The 12,946-nt window shown below is 37.8% G+C and overlaps 1 protein-coding gene across 3 annotated transcripts in view; it reads left to right on the top strand.

The window, feature by feature from the left end:
• LOC107043662 (transcription factor kayak) overlaps positions 1–11,059 on the top strand; it is a 26,682-nt gene extending 15,623 nt beyond the window's left edge. For 2 of the 3 annotated variants that reach the window (XM_015265245.1, XM_015265244.1), the window contains exons 2-3: positions 7,044–7,457; positions 8,567–11,059. In XM_015265245.1, the coding sequence (XP_015120731.1) occupies positions 7,044–7,457; positions 8,567–9,121 (969 nt within the window). In that variant the 3' untranslated portion in view covers positions 9,122–11,059. Of the gene's footprint in view, positions 1–4,892; positions 5,209–7,043; positions 7,458–8,566 lie in introns of those variants that run through there. The other variant, XM_015265246.1, reaches the window with a different exon arrangement.
• The last annotated feature ends 1,887 nt before the right edge of the window (positions 11,060–12,946 follow it).

Here is a 12,946-nt window from a genome sequence, read left to right as displayed (position 1 = left end):
AAAAAAAAAAAAAAATTCCCCAACACCTTCCGAGCGCTTGGGGCTTCCCGACCGGCGCCCGAGTCCTCCCGATGTCCCCCGACCCCACGCTCGGGCCATGTGGTGATAGCATGATGACAGAAACTCGAGCCACAGCACTGTCAGTGTCACTCTCGACTCCGCACCGTAAACTTCCACTCCAACGTCCAACGAGTTTATCCTTGCGTCTTTTTTTCCTCGCTCATTTTTTCTTTCTTTCTTTTTTTTTTTTTCACCTCTAAGACGTCATCGATTCCACGATTAAGGTCGCGGCTCATTGAATCTCCTCAATCCTCATCGCGTGAAAAATTCCACTTCTATTCTGTCTGGATAAAATTTCCTTTCCTTGAAAAAAAAAAAAAAAAAAAAAAAAAAATGTGAGTTGACATCAGTGCGCCCATTGGATTTTGCGATTTCTGAGGATCGGTAAGTCACTATTTCGCAAAAAGCCGTCCTTTTACGGCTCTCAGGCATAAAAAAAACGTAACGTCATTGGCTCGACGAAAATGGCCTCGTTGTAAACCTGTAAATTACCGCCATTTGCTACTCATTTATCGTTAGTCCTTTGTCTCAGCGTTTTTTTTTACGCCCGTCGTACCCATTTTTTTTATTCATCTGAATTCTTTATCGTCTCCTTCCACAATGGAAACTGCGTCGCATCATAAAGAACCATTATTTATATTTTTACGAACTAAAAATGAAGAAAAAAAAAGAAAACGCAGATTTATTCGGAATATTTCAGCGGATGCGGTGGGAGAAACCAACGGTTTTCGACTTAATGAGAAAATAAGCGGCTATTTTTCTGGAATTTCCCATGGATTGCCTCATTATTCCCGCGCAGTACGCGACCGAGTGAGAGGGAAAATGTCGGTAAACAGTGGATAAGGTTCAATCGATGAAAAGAAATTTTTATTCTTTTTTTTTTCGTGAAATTGTCCTTGGCGGCCGGGACACGCAGGTTAACCGACCTCTTGATCTTGGCCTGACATTTTCATAAAGTCCTCCCACCTCCCCCCCTACTCTCGTGCCTCCCGAGGTTCTTTTTATGCGCGGCGATTCGGAGAATTCATTCAACTTTTGAAGAGTTGTTTTTTGCTGGGAAATTGCTTTTTGTGAATATCTCGAAAACGGTTGGGGTGGGAGAATTTTTTGTTAAAAACTTATTTGTGGAGAATTTCATGACCTACAAAAAAGGGTTCAACGGTAATTTTGCTACCTAGCTTAGATTCCGGGATATTTGCAAAAAAGGGAAGAACGAATTGGAAAAACGGGGTCGTGCAGTTTCTTTCGACTTTAAGCCTGTTTTCGCTAAATATCTGGGGAAATAAGAGAGATAGCGAAATTCTCGTTTGATATTTTTTTATAGCCCATGAAATTCTCCACAAAACATATTCTGACAAAAATTTCGCTATCTCCATTAGATTCCGAGATATTGAATAAAAACTTCGGAACGAATTGAACGACGAAATCAATCAATTTCACATGACTAGTAGTTACTTTTCGATAAATATCTCGGAAACTAAAGAAGATAGCCAAATTTGTATAGAAACTTTTCTGCAGAGAATTTTAAGGACTACAAAAAAGGTTCTTATCAAAATTTAGCCATCTCCATTATATTCAGAGATATCACCGAAAAACTGCCGACAGATTCGACGACACAATCAATTTTCCTAATTTTACGACGTAGTTTTTTCCCAAAAATGATCTCAGAAAGATAATTTCCCTCCACTAACTCCCTAAACCCCTCCCCGAGGCCCCTAATCTCCCCAGACCCGATAACAAAGGAAAAAACCAGACCATCCGCCGGTGTTTTTTTTTATTTCAAGACAATTTTTTATTTGCCATCATCACCGGGTGTTTAAAGACGTTCCTTTGTTTGCACACGACTATTTCGAAAGAGTGGAGAATTTTCTGGTCTCTCGGGGTCGTTGGACGAATTATTTAAGGAACGATAGCCGTTTTCCTTTGTTCTCCCCTAAAACCTCCAATGTTTTCTCCTAATGATTCAAAATAATGAACAATTGTTCACGAGATAAAGACAACTGTTCATCTTCATCGATGTAGATGATGATGATGGTGAGAATAGAATGGAATACATTGAGTTAATCCTCTTTGGCTGATGAATAATGCATGCGGGCGGAACTGAATGTGTGTCTCACACTGAAATAATTTGATTGATTTTTCACTCGACTGTGTCCTACGCCCCCTTTGTTCATACCATCGATCATAATCCATCAGCTTGTTTTTTCAATTCCAGAGGATTGATAGTAAGGTGAATCGTGCTTGTTATGCTTAGTTGTAATTACGAGCGAGTGGCCGGTTTTTGTATTTTGAAACTGAGATAAGAGACTTTTCATCGTTTCATATCATATTTCATGGAGTGTTTATTGAGTATTTGATACGCGTTGATGTACTTACGTGTCCATTTCGATGCTAAGTTTAGAGAGTTGAGGCTGGTGTAGCTGCTGCAGGCTTAATGAAATTTAGTCTTTGGTGAGGATAGCTTGTTCGGGGAAAGTTGCTTGAAGATGTCTGAGTGATGACATGGCATTGTTTATATAAATAAACGGATTGACGATTTAATTTAAAGCATCTTTAGTTAACTTGTGCTAAAAGAAATGATCAAGAGAGGTTCCGTTAGCTATTTGCATTCCTTTTTGATATTTGGAAAGGATAGCTTGTTTGAAGGAAGTGAAATACTTTAGGAAGATGTTGCCTAAGTCATAACATATCATTGTTTATGTAAATAAACAGATTGAGGATTTAATTTAAAGTATCTTTAGTTAGCCTGTGCTAAAAGGAATGATCAAGAGAGGATCCTTTAGGTATTTGCACACCTTTTTGATATTCGGAAAGGATAGTTTGTTTGAAGGAAGTGAAATACTTTAGGAAGATGTTGCCTAAGTCATAAAATAGCATTGTTTATGTAAATAAACAGATTGAGGATTTAATTTAAAGTATCTTTAGTTAGCTTGTGCTAGAAGAAATGATCAAGAGAGGATCCTTTAGCTATTTGCACTCCTTTTTGATATTTGGAAAGGATAGCTTGTTTGAAGGAAGTGAAATACTTTAGGAAGATGTTGCCTAAGTCATAAAATAGCATTGTTTATGTAAATAAACAGATTGAGGATTTAATTTAAAGTATCTTTAGTTAGCTTGTGCTAGAAGAAATGATCAAGAGAGGATCCTTTAGCTATTTGCACTCCTTTTTGATATTTGGAAAGGATAGCTTGTTTGAAGGAAGTGAAATACTTTAGGAAGATGTTGCCTAAGTCATAACATATCATTGTTTATGTAAATAAACAGATTGAGGATTTAATTTAAAGTATCTTTAGTTAGCCTGTGCTAGAAGGAATGATCACGAGAGGATCCTTTAGCTATTTGCATTCCTTTTTGATATTTGGAAAGAATAGCTTGTTTGAAGGAAGTTAAATACTTTAGGAAGATGTTGCCTAAGTCATAACATATCATTGTTTATGTAAATGAACGGATTGAGGATTTAATTTAAAGGGTTTTTAGTTAACTTGTGCTAGAAGGAATGATCAAGAGCGGATCCTTTAGCTATTTCTATTTCTTTTTGATATTTGGAAAGGATAACTTGTTTGAAAGAAGTGAAATACTTTATGAAAATGTCTCGGTGATAAGATGTAATCATTGAGGTCAATAAATCAATTAACTTTCATCTAAACTGCACTCTTGCCCTCAAAAACATGATCAAAATTTGAGAATTCAGCAGCCGGCGTTATTTTTCATATTTTAGAAAGACTATTTTGTTCGGAAGAAACACAAAATAATGAGAATGTCATCAATATGATGACATGACATTAGCGTAAATAAATGAATTGTCTCTGATGTAGACCATGTTTTTATCCCCGAAAGAATGCTTGAAATTGGAGGCCCCAACATTCGCATCATTTCCGATCCGACATTCCTGGAATGTTTCACGCATTCCTCAGAGGATTGAAGGTCTGACCTTTGGATTCAAATTATCAAGGCTCTGCTCTCAGTTATTGGGAGGAATGCCTGATTAGAGACTACATTCCGGAAAAATTTGAACTTTAGAAGAAGACAATCAACACCAAGATACCACTCACAGACACACTCATAGTTGTTGATATACGATTGCCAAGTTTGTCTCATAACTATCAGAACAAACAAATCCTCCGAAAATCTCGCGATTCCCCAAACCCAAAACTCAACTCCGGATACGCAAATGACTCCACTTCCGTTTCGAAATTTTCAATTCTAATAATAAGAATCGCGGAACGTCGGAAGCTTCCTCAAGATTCCGCGGCATACCGACATCATCCGGTCCTCTTCCTTTATCAGATCCGTCATTGAAACACGGTCTACATTCGCATTCGTCAACTCAGTTTCCGGTTTCGTGAAAAGATAGCAGTATCCGTAAACTGTGATAAAACGTGGCGCCATTGAAGCTTAAAAAATCACAAATTCAACAAAAATCACAGATTAGGCTCGACTTATGGCTTTCCCGCTGAAACTTTTACGACCCACCTAATCTTTTATCCGTCTTAATAACTATTTCTGTGAGTACGAGTGTTCTTTGGCCCCTTGCCATGATCTCTCCGCAGGTGCCCTAAACATAGATCTCTAATTAAGACTTCTATTTCACCCCTAGAATCTCCGGAAAAACCTCGGGAAGCCCCAGATCATGAATAAACCCCCATATCCAACGAATTCATCAAAATAATTGGCGTGTGTGTTCTCAAAATGACCCATGAAAGTGACGCTACCGAATCGTTCGTCCGTGGGCTGTGTGCACATGCTCGAAATTCGCGATATCTATTTTAGTCCCAACGACGGTATGAGGTGGAAGAAAAGTTGAAACTGTTTTTCAGTGTTAGATAGGCGTCGGTTGACGACGCATCCGAGAAGGACGCGGGTTTTCGAACTTGCTGACTTGCTCGAGGAGAATTAAATCTACTAATCGCCGTCCAAACGATCTCTTCACGAACGAACGATACGATTTTTCAATTCCATACAGTCGTGTTTCAATTTTTGTAACGATTTCGAGGAATTTTTTCACAATATATTTGACGATAACGCAACGATTTACGTTAAATCGGTGCTTTCGTATTGAATAATTTTAATAACGAAGACGACATGGCGACTACCATCGATCCTGTTGACATAGCGAATATTCTTGCTCAGGAGTTGCTTTACCAACAGGTAATTATCTCATGGAAGGAGGAAAAGTTTGCTTCGAAAACAGGCAGATATGTCTTGATTGCTCTGGCATTGACGTCATTGCGAATAGGGAAGTGGTGGCTCCCACATGTGAAGTGATGTTGTTCATTTTCGGGTGCATTCTCGTTGGGATTTAATTTATGGCTCAAACTCGATTATTAATGAACTAGATAATTTTTTCGGTGGTGCAACGTCGAGTCGATGAGGGTACGAGTGAGTATTTATAGAAAGATCCTCTTGGGAGACAATTCTAAAGCACCACGGGGTGCACCAGGGAATTGATGCAGCGTAAAATGGCGAGGGACGTGTCATCTATTCTTTTGGTCTTAATTGAATGTGGAATGAAGAAAAATTCCCGAGCAATTCCTGGGGTTTTAGTAAGGTGGTTCATATTCGAGTGGTTGCGTCGCGGCACCGTTTTTGGGGGATATCTCGGAATCTGAGAGAAATAGCGGAGTTTGCGTGAAAACCTTTTTGGTAAGCAAAATTGAGAACTATAAAAAAGGTTGTCAGGAAAATTTGGCTATCTCCATTAGATTTGGAGATATTGGTCGAAAACTGAGAAATTTTCTTGGAGACGATTCTAAAGTACCTACGGCTGTTCCGGGGGATGGATGCAGCGCAGAATGGCAAGGGACGTGTCGCTTATTTTTTTAGTCTCTATTGAATGTATAATGAGAAAAAAATTCCGGGCCCCCTCCTAGGGAATTCCCAGATTGGCCGATATTCCGGTAGTTGCGCGGCAACTAGAGTTTTTACAAAATATCTCGAAATCTAAGGGCAATAGCAAGATTTTTATAGAGACATTTCTTGTAGCGAAAAATGAGGACTACAAAAAAGTCTAGATGAAAATTCTGCTATCTCTATTACCTTCGGTGATGTTGCGCGAAAACTAAATAAGGAACTAATTTTTGTTATTCTTGGAAGACTCTACCATGTCCTTGAGACCTTCACTAAGCGTTTCTAAAAGTTCATCACCATGGTCTCCCTTCCGTGCGAATTACGATTGAGAAATTTGAAGGTACGTGAGAGACGTCACGTGCTCGCCGACAAGTCTCGACTTGTCGGCACCGGATTTCGATGACTCGGCGGGCAATCGCAGGTTTCTTGAACCTCCGAAGGTGAACGTACGCGGAAAAAAAATTGAAATTTTCCCATTGGTGGAAAAATATGAGTTCTGCTCTGTCATGAGAGAGAGATGGATATTAGGTCTTTGATGTTTTCAGTTCCGTCAGTTTTTTTGGGGCGCCTTGTGTGGGTGGAAGCCAATTAAAGTCACTTTTTGGGTGTATTTAATTTTAGCGATGACACAGGAGTCTATCTCCAAACATTCACAGTTGAAAATATATTCTACAATTTGAATTGAGTGGGGAAAATACGTGGAATTCCGCATTTTCGTTCGATTTCAGAGAAATGTTGATTTTCTCAGTAATCTCCGTGATATCATATCGACCGGATCACCGATATTTTTATCTCTTCCTGCGATATCGTGTACCGGAGTCAATATAACGGGAGGAATTACAGTTCACGGAGTTGAATGTTTTAGAATATTTTTTTCAACTTTTATTGCGAGTTCCCCCCATCAGTGCCAAAATTAGGAACACACACGTGGTTCGGATTACTGAGTTGGTCGTAAATAGGGGCTGTATTTATAAAAAATTATTCATTGGGGGCAAAAGGGAGCCCTAGCAGACGATTTTTTTTTCATTTTTGTGGCTAAAAAAAAAATTACAAAGAGACGAGTGGAGTGATGACTCTGTCCTCAATCATCATTATCAATTCTCATTTAACATTCTCCGCACCATTTATGATTACAGCTGGCATCTCTAGATGGTCTACACAGTGGAGTCCCCACCCGAACAACTCCAACATTGACCCCAACCACCCTCCGCAACATCGAGCAGACATTTCTGGAATTAACGAGTGAATCAGGCCAGCACAGTCGTGAAGCGGGTTTTGTACCACCCCTGGTGGAACCCTCCCAGCCGACTCCGACTCAGACCCAGAACACGTGCGGCCAACAGCAGCACCACAATACCGTACTCCTGGAGAATCAGCAGTCGAGACCGATTCAACAGGCCAGAAGGAACATGGGGGGCAGACGACCGACCAGAACAATCGGCATGTCCCCGGAGGAGGAGGAGAGACGACAGGTCAGAAGGGAGAGAAACAAAATGGCTGCTGCTAGATGCCGCAAACGAAGAATGGATCATACCAATGCTCTACTTGAAGTAAGCTCGATCAAAATTAATTTCATATTTTGTTGAGGATAGGATTGTTATGAAAAGTGGAATTCACATGGAATTGCAGTAGAGTTGCAATCATATTTAAATGAAATTGTAAGAAAATTCCGGTGGAATATCAATGTAATTTCCATGAAATTACAGCAAAATTTTTGTGAAATTACTATGCGATTCCAATTAAATTCCTCTACAATTCCCATAGAATTCTCAATTCCAGAAGAATCTCCATGGAATTGCAGTAGAGTTGCAATCATATTTAAATGAAATTGTAAGAAAATTCCGGTGGAATATCAATGTAATTTCCATGAAATTACAGAAAATTTTTTGTGAAATTCCCAAAGAATTTCTATGGAATTGCAATGAAATTTCTACGGAATTTCAGTACAATTTTTGTGAAATTACTATGCAATTCCAATTAAATTCCTCTGCAATTCCCATAGAATTCTCAATTCCAGAAGAATCTCCATGGAATTGCAGTAGAGTTGCAATCATATTTAAATGAAATTGTAAGAAAATTCCGGTGGAATATCAATGTAATTTCCATGAAATTACAGCAAAATTTTTGTGAAATTCCCAAAGAATTTCTATGGAATTGCAATGAAATTTCTACGAAATTCCAGTGCAGTTTTCATGAAATTCCTATGCAATTCCAAGTAAATTCCTCTGCAATTCCCATAGAATTCTCAATTCCAGAAGAATCTCCATGGAATTGCAGTGAAACTCCAATGGAATTCTCATGGAATTGCAATGAAATTTCTACGAAATTCCAGTGCAGTTTTCATGAAATTCCTATGCAATTCCAAGTAAATTCCTCTGCAATTCCCATAGAATTCTCAATTCCAGAAGAATCTCCATGGAATTGCAGTGAAACTCCAATGGAATTCTCATGGAATTGCAATGAGATTCCACTGGAATTCTCTTAGGAATTGCTATGAAATTCCACTGGAATTCTCATGGAATTGCGATGAAATTCCACTGGAATTCTCATGGAATTGCAATGAAATCCCACCGCAATTCTCATAAAATTCCAATGAAATGTATTCCTCTACAAAAAGAACCTCCGAAGTCATCTAATCAATGAATTCCTCCCCTTCCAGGAAACTGAGGGCTTGGAGCACAAGAAGCAGAGCCTTCAGGACGAGATCCACCAACTCCAGCAAGCAAAAGACGAGTTGGAATTCATCCTAGAAGCCCACCGTGCGGTCTGCCGACTGCGTTCGTCCTCCCCTCCAGACGTAAAACCGATCATTAAAACAGAGATTCCGAGTTTCATCGAGACATCAGAGCGCGACACATCGACCCCTAATCTCCGGCCAAATCGTCCAAATTCCCTTCCCGTGGGTTTCGACAACAACAACCGACCGACAAGCCTCAACTTTGTGGAGCCAAAGCAACGACCAGACTCCCTTCACTACAAGACAGTCGAGACCCCTGCTTTCATGAAGACAGCTAATGAAGTCGCTGGGGTACCCATCACTACACCCTCCAGTGGCATCCCCTTCAACTTTGAGTCGTTGATGGAAGGGGGCACTGGTCTGACCCCTGTGTCAACTCCACTCGTTCCATCCTGCTCGTCTCAACAGAGAAACAACATCTCAGCTGTTGACCTCAGCTCACCAGACGCCAATCCACCTAAACTCGTCAGCTTGTGACGCCAGGATGATCTCGAGGGAACCTCAAACGACGAAGAACTAGACTAAAATAATTTATCCACTTTTTGTGGACAAGTGAAGTATGGAGAAATTGAATAGAGGAATTCAGCGTTTGGAAATAGAAAATTTTCGTGGAATTTAATTGCAATTCCATAGAAATTCCTTTGGAATTGCATGAGAATTTTATTGAGATTTAATGGGAATTTTTGGGGAATTTCACGAGACATTTTACGGAAATTCCATAGAATTTTTTTGTGGAAATGCATAGGAATTTCAGGGGAATTGCAGGGAAAAATAATTGGAATCACCGGGGAATTGATTGGAATTGCTGGTAAATTCTATTGAAAATCCATGAAGTGATATTGGAATTTCAATTTGTTGCAATTCCACGGGAATTTTCTTGAAATTTCATGAGTTGGACTGGAATTCTACAAGAATTTTATTGCATCTCCAAAGAAATTTTGTTGGAATTTCTTATAAATTTGATTGAAATTCCGTTGCAATTCCATGAGAATTCTTTTGAAATTCCAGTTAATAAAAAAAATACTTTCTCCTAAAAATGTAACACTAGAATAAACATAATTTCAAATGCAATTCCAATGGAATTTCACAGCTGATTCTCGAAAACCTGCGCTAGGTTTTTCCATTCAATTTCTCTATAAGTAAATTCTACAAGAAATTTCATGCTTTTAATGGTCGTTTGATCCCTCGTGATGAAGCAAGATTATTTTTTACGTCAGGACATCACATGGAGATATGAGGAACAGTTGCCATAAATGTATTTTTCTTTTCGAATTAAGATTTCTCTCTTTATCTAGAATAATTCTCATTTTCTATCGATCATATTTTTTTTTGTTTGAATATGATGATGTGGAGACTTTTTGGAATAAAGGTTGGAGATGAATTCACTGGGGTGTTTGATTTGAAAGATTTTCGGGAGAATGAGGAATAAAATTATGAGTATTCTCAGTATTGAGTAAATTGTCGAGGTTCAAAGTCGAAAAATTTTTAAGTCTGAATTTCGAGATGTAGGGGATAGCTTTATATTCTGAATTTTTACCATTTTATACGATTTATCGAGGGGAGAAAAAAATGAAGAAAGTCAAGTAATTGAAATTGGAGAGATTAATCTCCTGAGGAAATTTTTTTGATTGAAATGAAAATTCAACAAGATTTACTCGTCTTGTTCAGGTAATGAAGATGCTTTTACGCTCAATTGTAAGATCACAAATTGGCTTAAGATACTGAAAATTATTTGTAGCTCAAACCCTCAATTAATGTAAGAAGAATTAAATTATGGATTCTAGTACCAAAATACGATTTCTCTTTTTGAATAAGTGAACTGCCTTCAATCTGCAATATCTCGAGATTGGCAGAGTGAAAAACGACGATTTTTTTTTCAATTTGAAGGTATTTTTGTCGTCTTAAAAATGAGACGTGAGTCATGAAAATTGCATCGTTGGATCCGGAGATATTGGAGATGATAAAAAGTTCGTTTTGCCTCTTGTCGTATCGGGCTCTAGTTCATTCCTGAGTGTTCATTCTGCTCAAATTCATTCCTGAATTTTCGAACACTCACCGCATGATTGAATCCTATTTATGCATCACGAGCCATGATTTCACAACTAATGGAGAAATTAATTTTTGTATTGTCGATTTTTCGAGAAAATTGTGCAACATTTTTGCGATTTATTGATTTAACTCGTAATACGATGTGAAGATATTTGATAGTCTATGAAGATTTTACATGACCTTAAGCAATATTAATATATTCAGACGCGTTTGATGATTGTGATTATAAATATTTCAACTTCACAGTCGATATTCGTGGGAATGTACTCGATGATGAAGTGTATGGACATTGTAATACACATTGATACGATATATTTTTGAGATATGAGGATAAAGAGTAATGGAATAAAACAATTTTAATATTTTGCTTTTGCTTTTCAATTACCCTTTCTCATATTAGTATTTTTTTAATTATTAGACAGATCACTCACCGGCGGTGGGTGAAAACAACAGCTCCGTTTTCACCTCTCGAACTGGTGAATTCGTTATTTCCGTGGAGTTTATCCTCTTGAATGCACTTACACTCACAGAATTGTTAAAAGTTGGGAAAATAATTCACTGAGTCAAGGAGAATGTCTAAATCAACACGAGGCAGTAAAACAAAATTAATTTTTTTTCTTTCTTCTCATTTTAATTGTGAAAATTGATATAAAAATGCACTTATATTCTCAAAGAACTGATTTTGTTCCTCCGGTGAACGAAATTGTTGAAGAAAATTGGATAAATCAACGAGAAAGGAAATATTTCATTTCTCTAATTTTTGTGAAATTTATTTTTCAAAAGAAATCGACTAAAAATGGACTAAAATACACGAAACGAGTCATTTTATTTGAAAATTCAGTAAAATGAAAATAATTTTCTTCTATTGTGTCATTTTTCTGGTGAAAATTGATAGTAGAATGCAGTTATATTCTCAAAAAACTGATTTTTTTCCTCGGATGAACGAAATTAATGAAGAAAATTGGATAAATCAACAAAAAAGAAAATATTTAATTTCTCTAAATTGTGGAAATATTTTTTTTTCAATGAAAACCGACAAAAAATTGACTAAAACGCAAGAAACTAGTCATTTTATTTCTCTCAATAGTGAAAAATAATTTTTTTGAAGGCCCTGAAGCATGAAATATTCTCTTTTTGTGAAAGTCTATGCAAAATATTCAAATAAGAAAGCAAAATGAAGGAAATCATTCAGTGAATGAAGAAAAATGACTCTAAAAGAACATAAGACAGTAAATAAAATTAATTTCCTTCTATTCTGTCATTTTTCTGGCGAAAATTAACTTTAGAATGCACTTATATTATCAAAAAACCTGATTTTCTTTCCCCTGACGAATGAAATTGATTAAGAAATTTGTTTAAATCAACAGATTCCATTTTTCGGAATTTTGTAAATATTTTCTTTCCAAGAAAATCGACAGAAAATGCACTAATACTCACGAAATGACTCATCCCACTCCCCTCCGTGATCGAAACTAATATTTTTTGAAACCCTAAAGCATGAAATACTCCCACAGTTCCTCCAAATGACCTCAAACCCCACAAAAAAAATCATTTCCCAATTTTTTCCACGCAAAATTAACACTAGACACTCAAAACACACCGACACTATCCTTAAAACACTGAAAAATTCACTATAAACGTTCCACAGTCACAACAAAAAGCAACTCTGGGTCAATTATCACATAAAAACATCACAAATTGTTCAATATCACTCGTTAACTCGACAAAAAGCCACTCTGGCTCAATTATCGCGATGAAAACATCACAAATCGTCCAAATCACTCGTCAACTCGACGAAAATCGGCGTCACGTCGTAAAATCTGGACTTGGGGCCTCAACTGAGTCCTTTGTTTTGGCTTTTGTGGAGGTTTGAACCCACACCGGGTGCCCTTCACTCCAAATCTTCGTCAAATAAACGAATTTTTCGGTCCAATATCACTTGTTGACCCACCAAACAGCAACTCTGAGTCAATCATCGCGATAAAAACATCACAAATCATTCAATGTCACTCGTTAACTCGACAAAAAGCCACTCTGGCTCAACTATCGCGATAAAAACACCACAAATCGTCCAAATTACTCGTCAACTCGACGAAAATCGGCGTCACGTCGTAAAATCTGGACTTGGGGCCTCAACTGAGTCCTTTGTTTTGGCTTTGTGGAGGTTTGAACCCACACCGGGTGCCCTTCACTCTGAATGTTCGCCGAGTAAACAAATCTGTTGTGTTTGAGGGCAACTCCAAGCTCCGGCAT

The sequence above is a fragment of the Diachasma alloeum genome, unplaced genomic scaffold, assembly GCF_001412515.2.
Source record: "Diachasma alloeum isolate Michigan unplaced genomic scaffold, Dall2.0 Dall_scaffold_00608, whole genome shotgun sequence".
In the NCBI taxonomy this organism is placed as follows: Eukaryota; Metazoa; Arthropoda; class Insecta; order Hymenoptera; family Braconidae; genus Diachasma; species Diachasma alloeum.
Note: the sequence above shows the minus strand (reverse complement) of the source record. Positions and strands in the feature narration are given on the sequence as shown.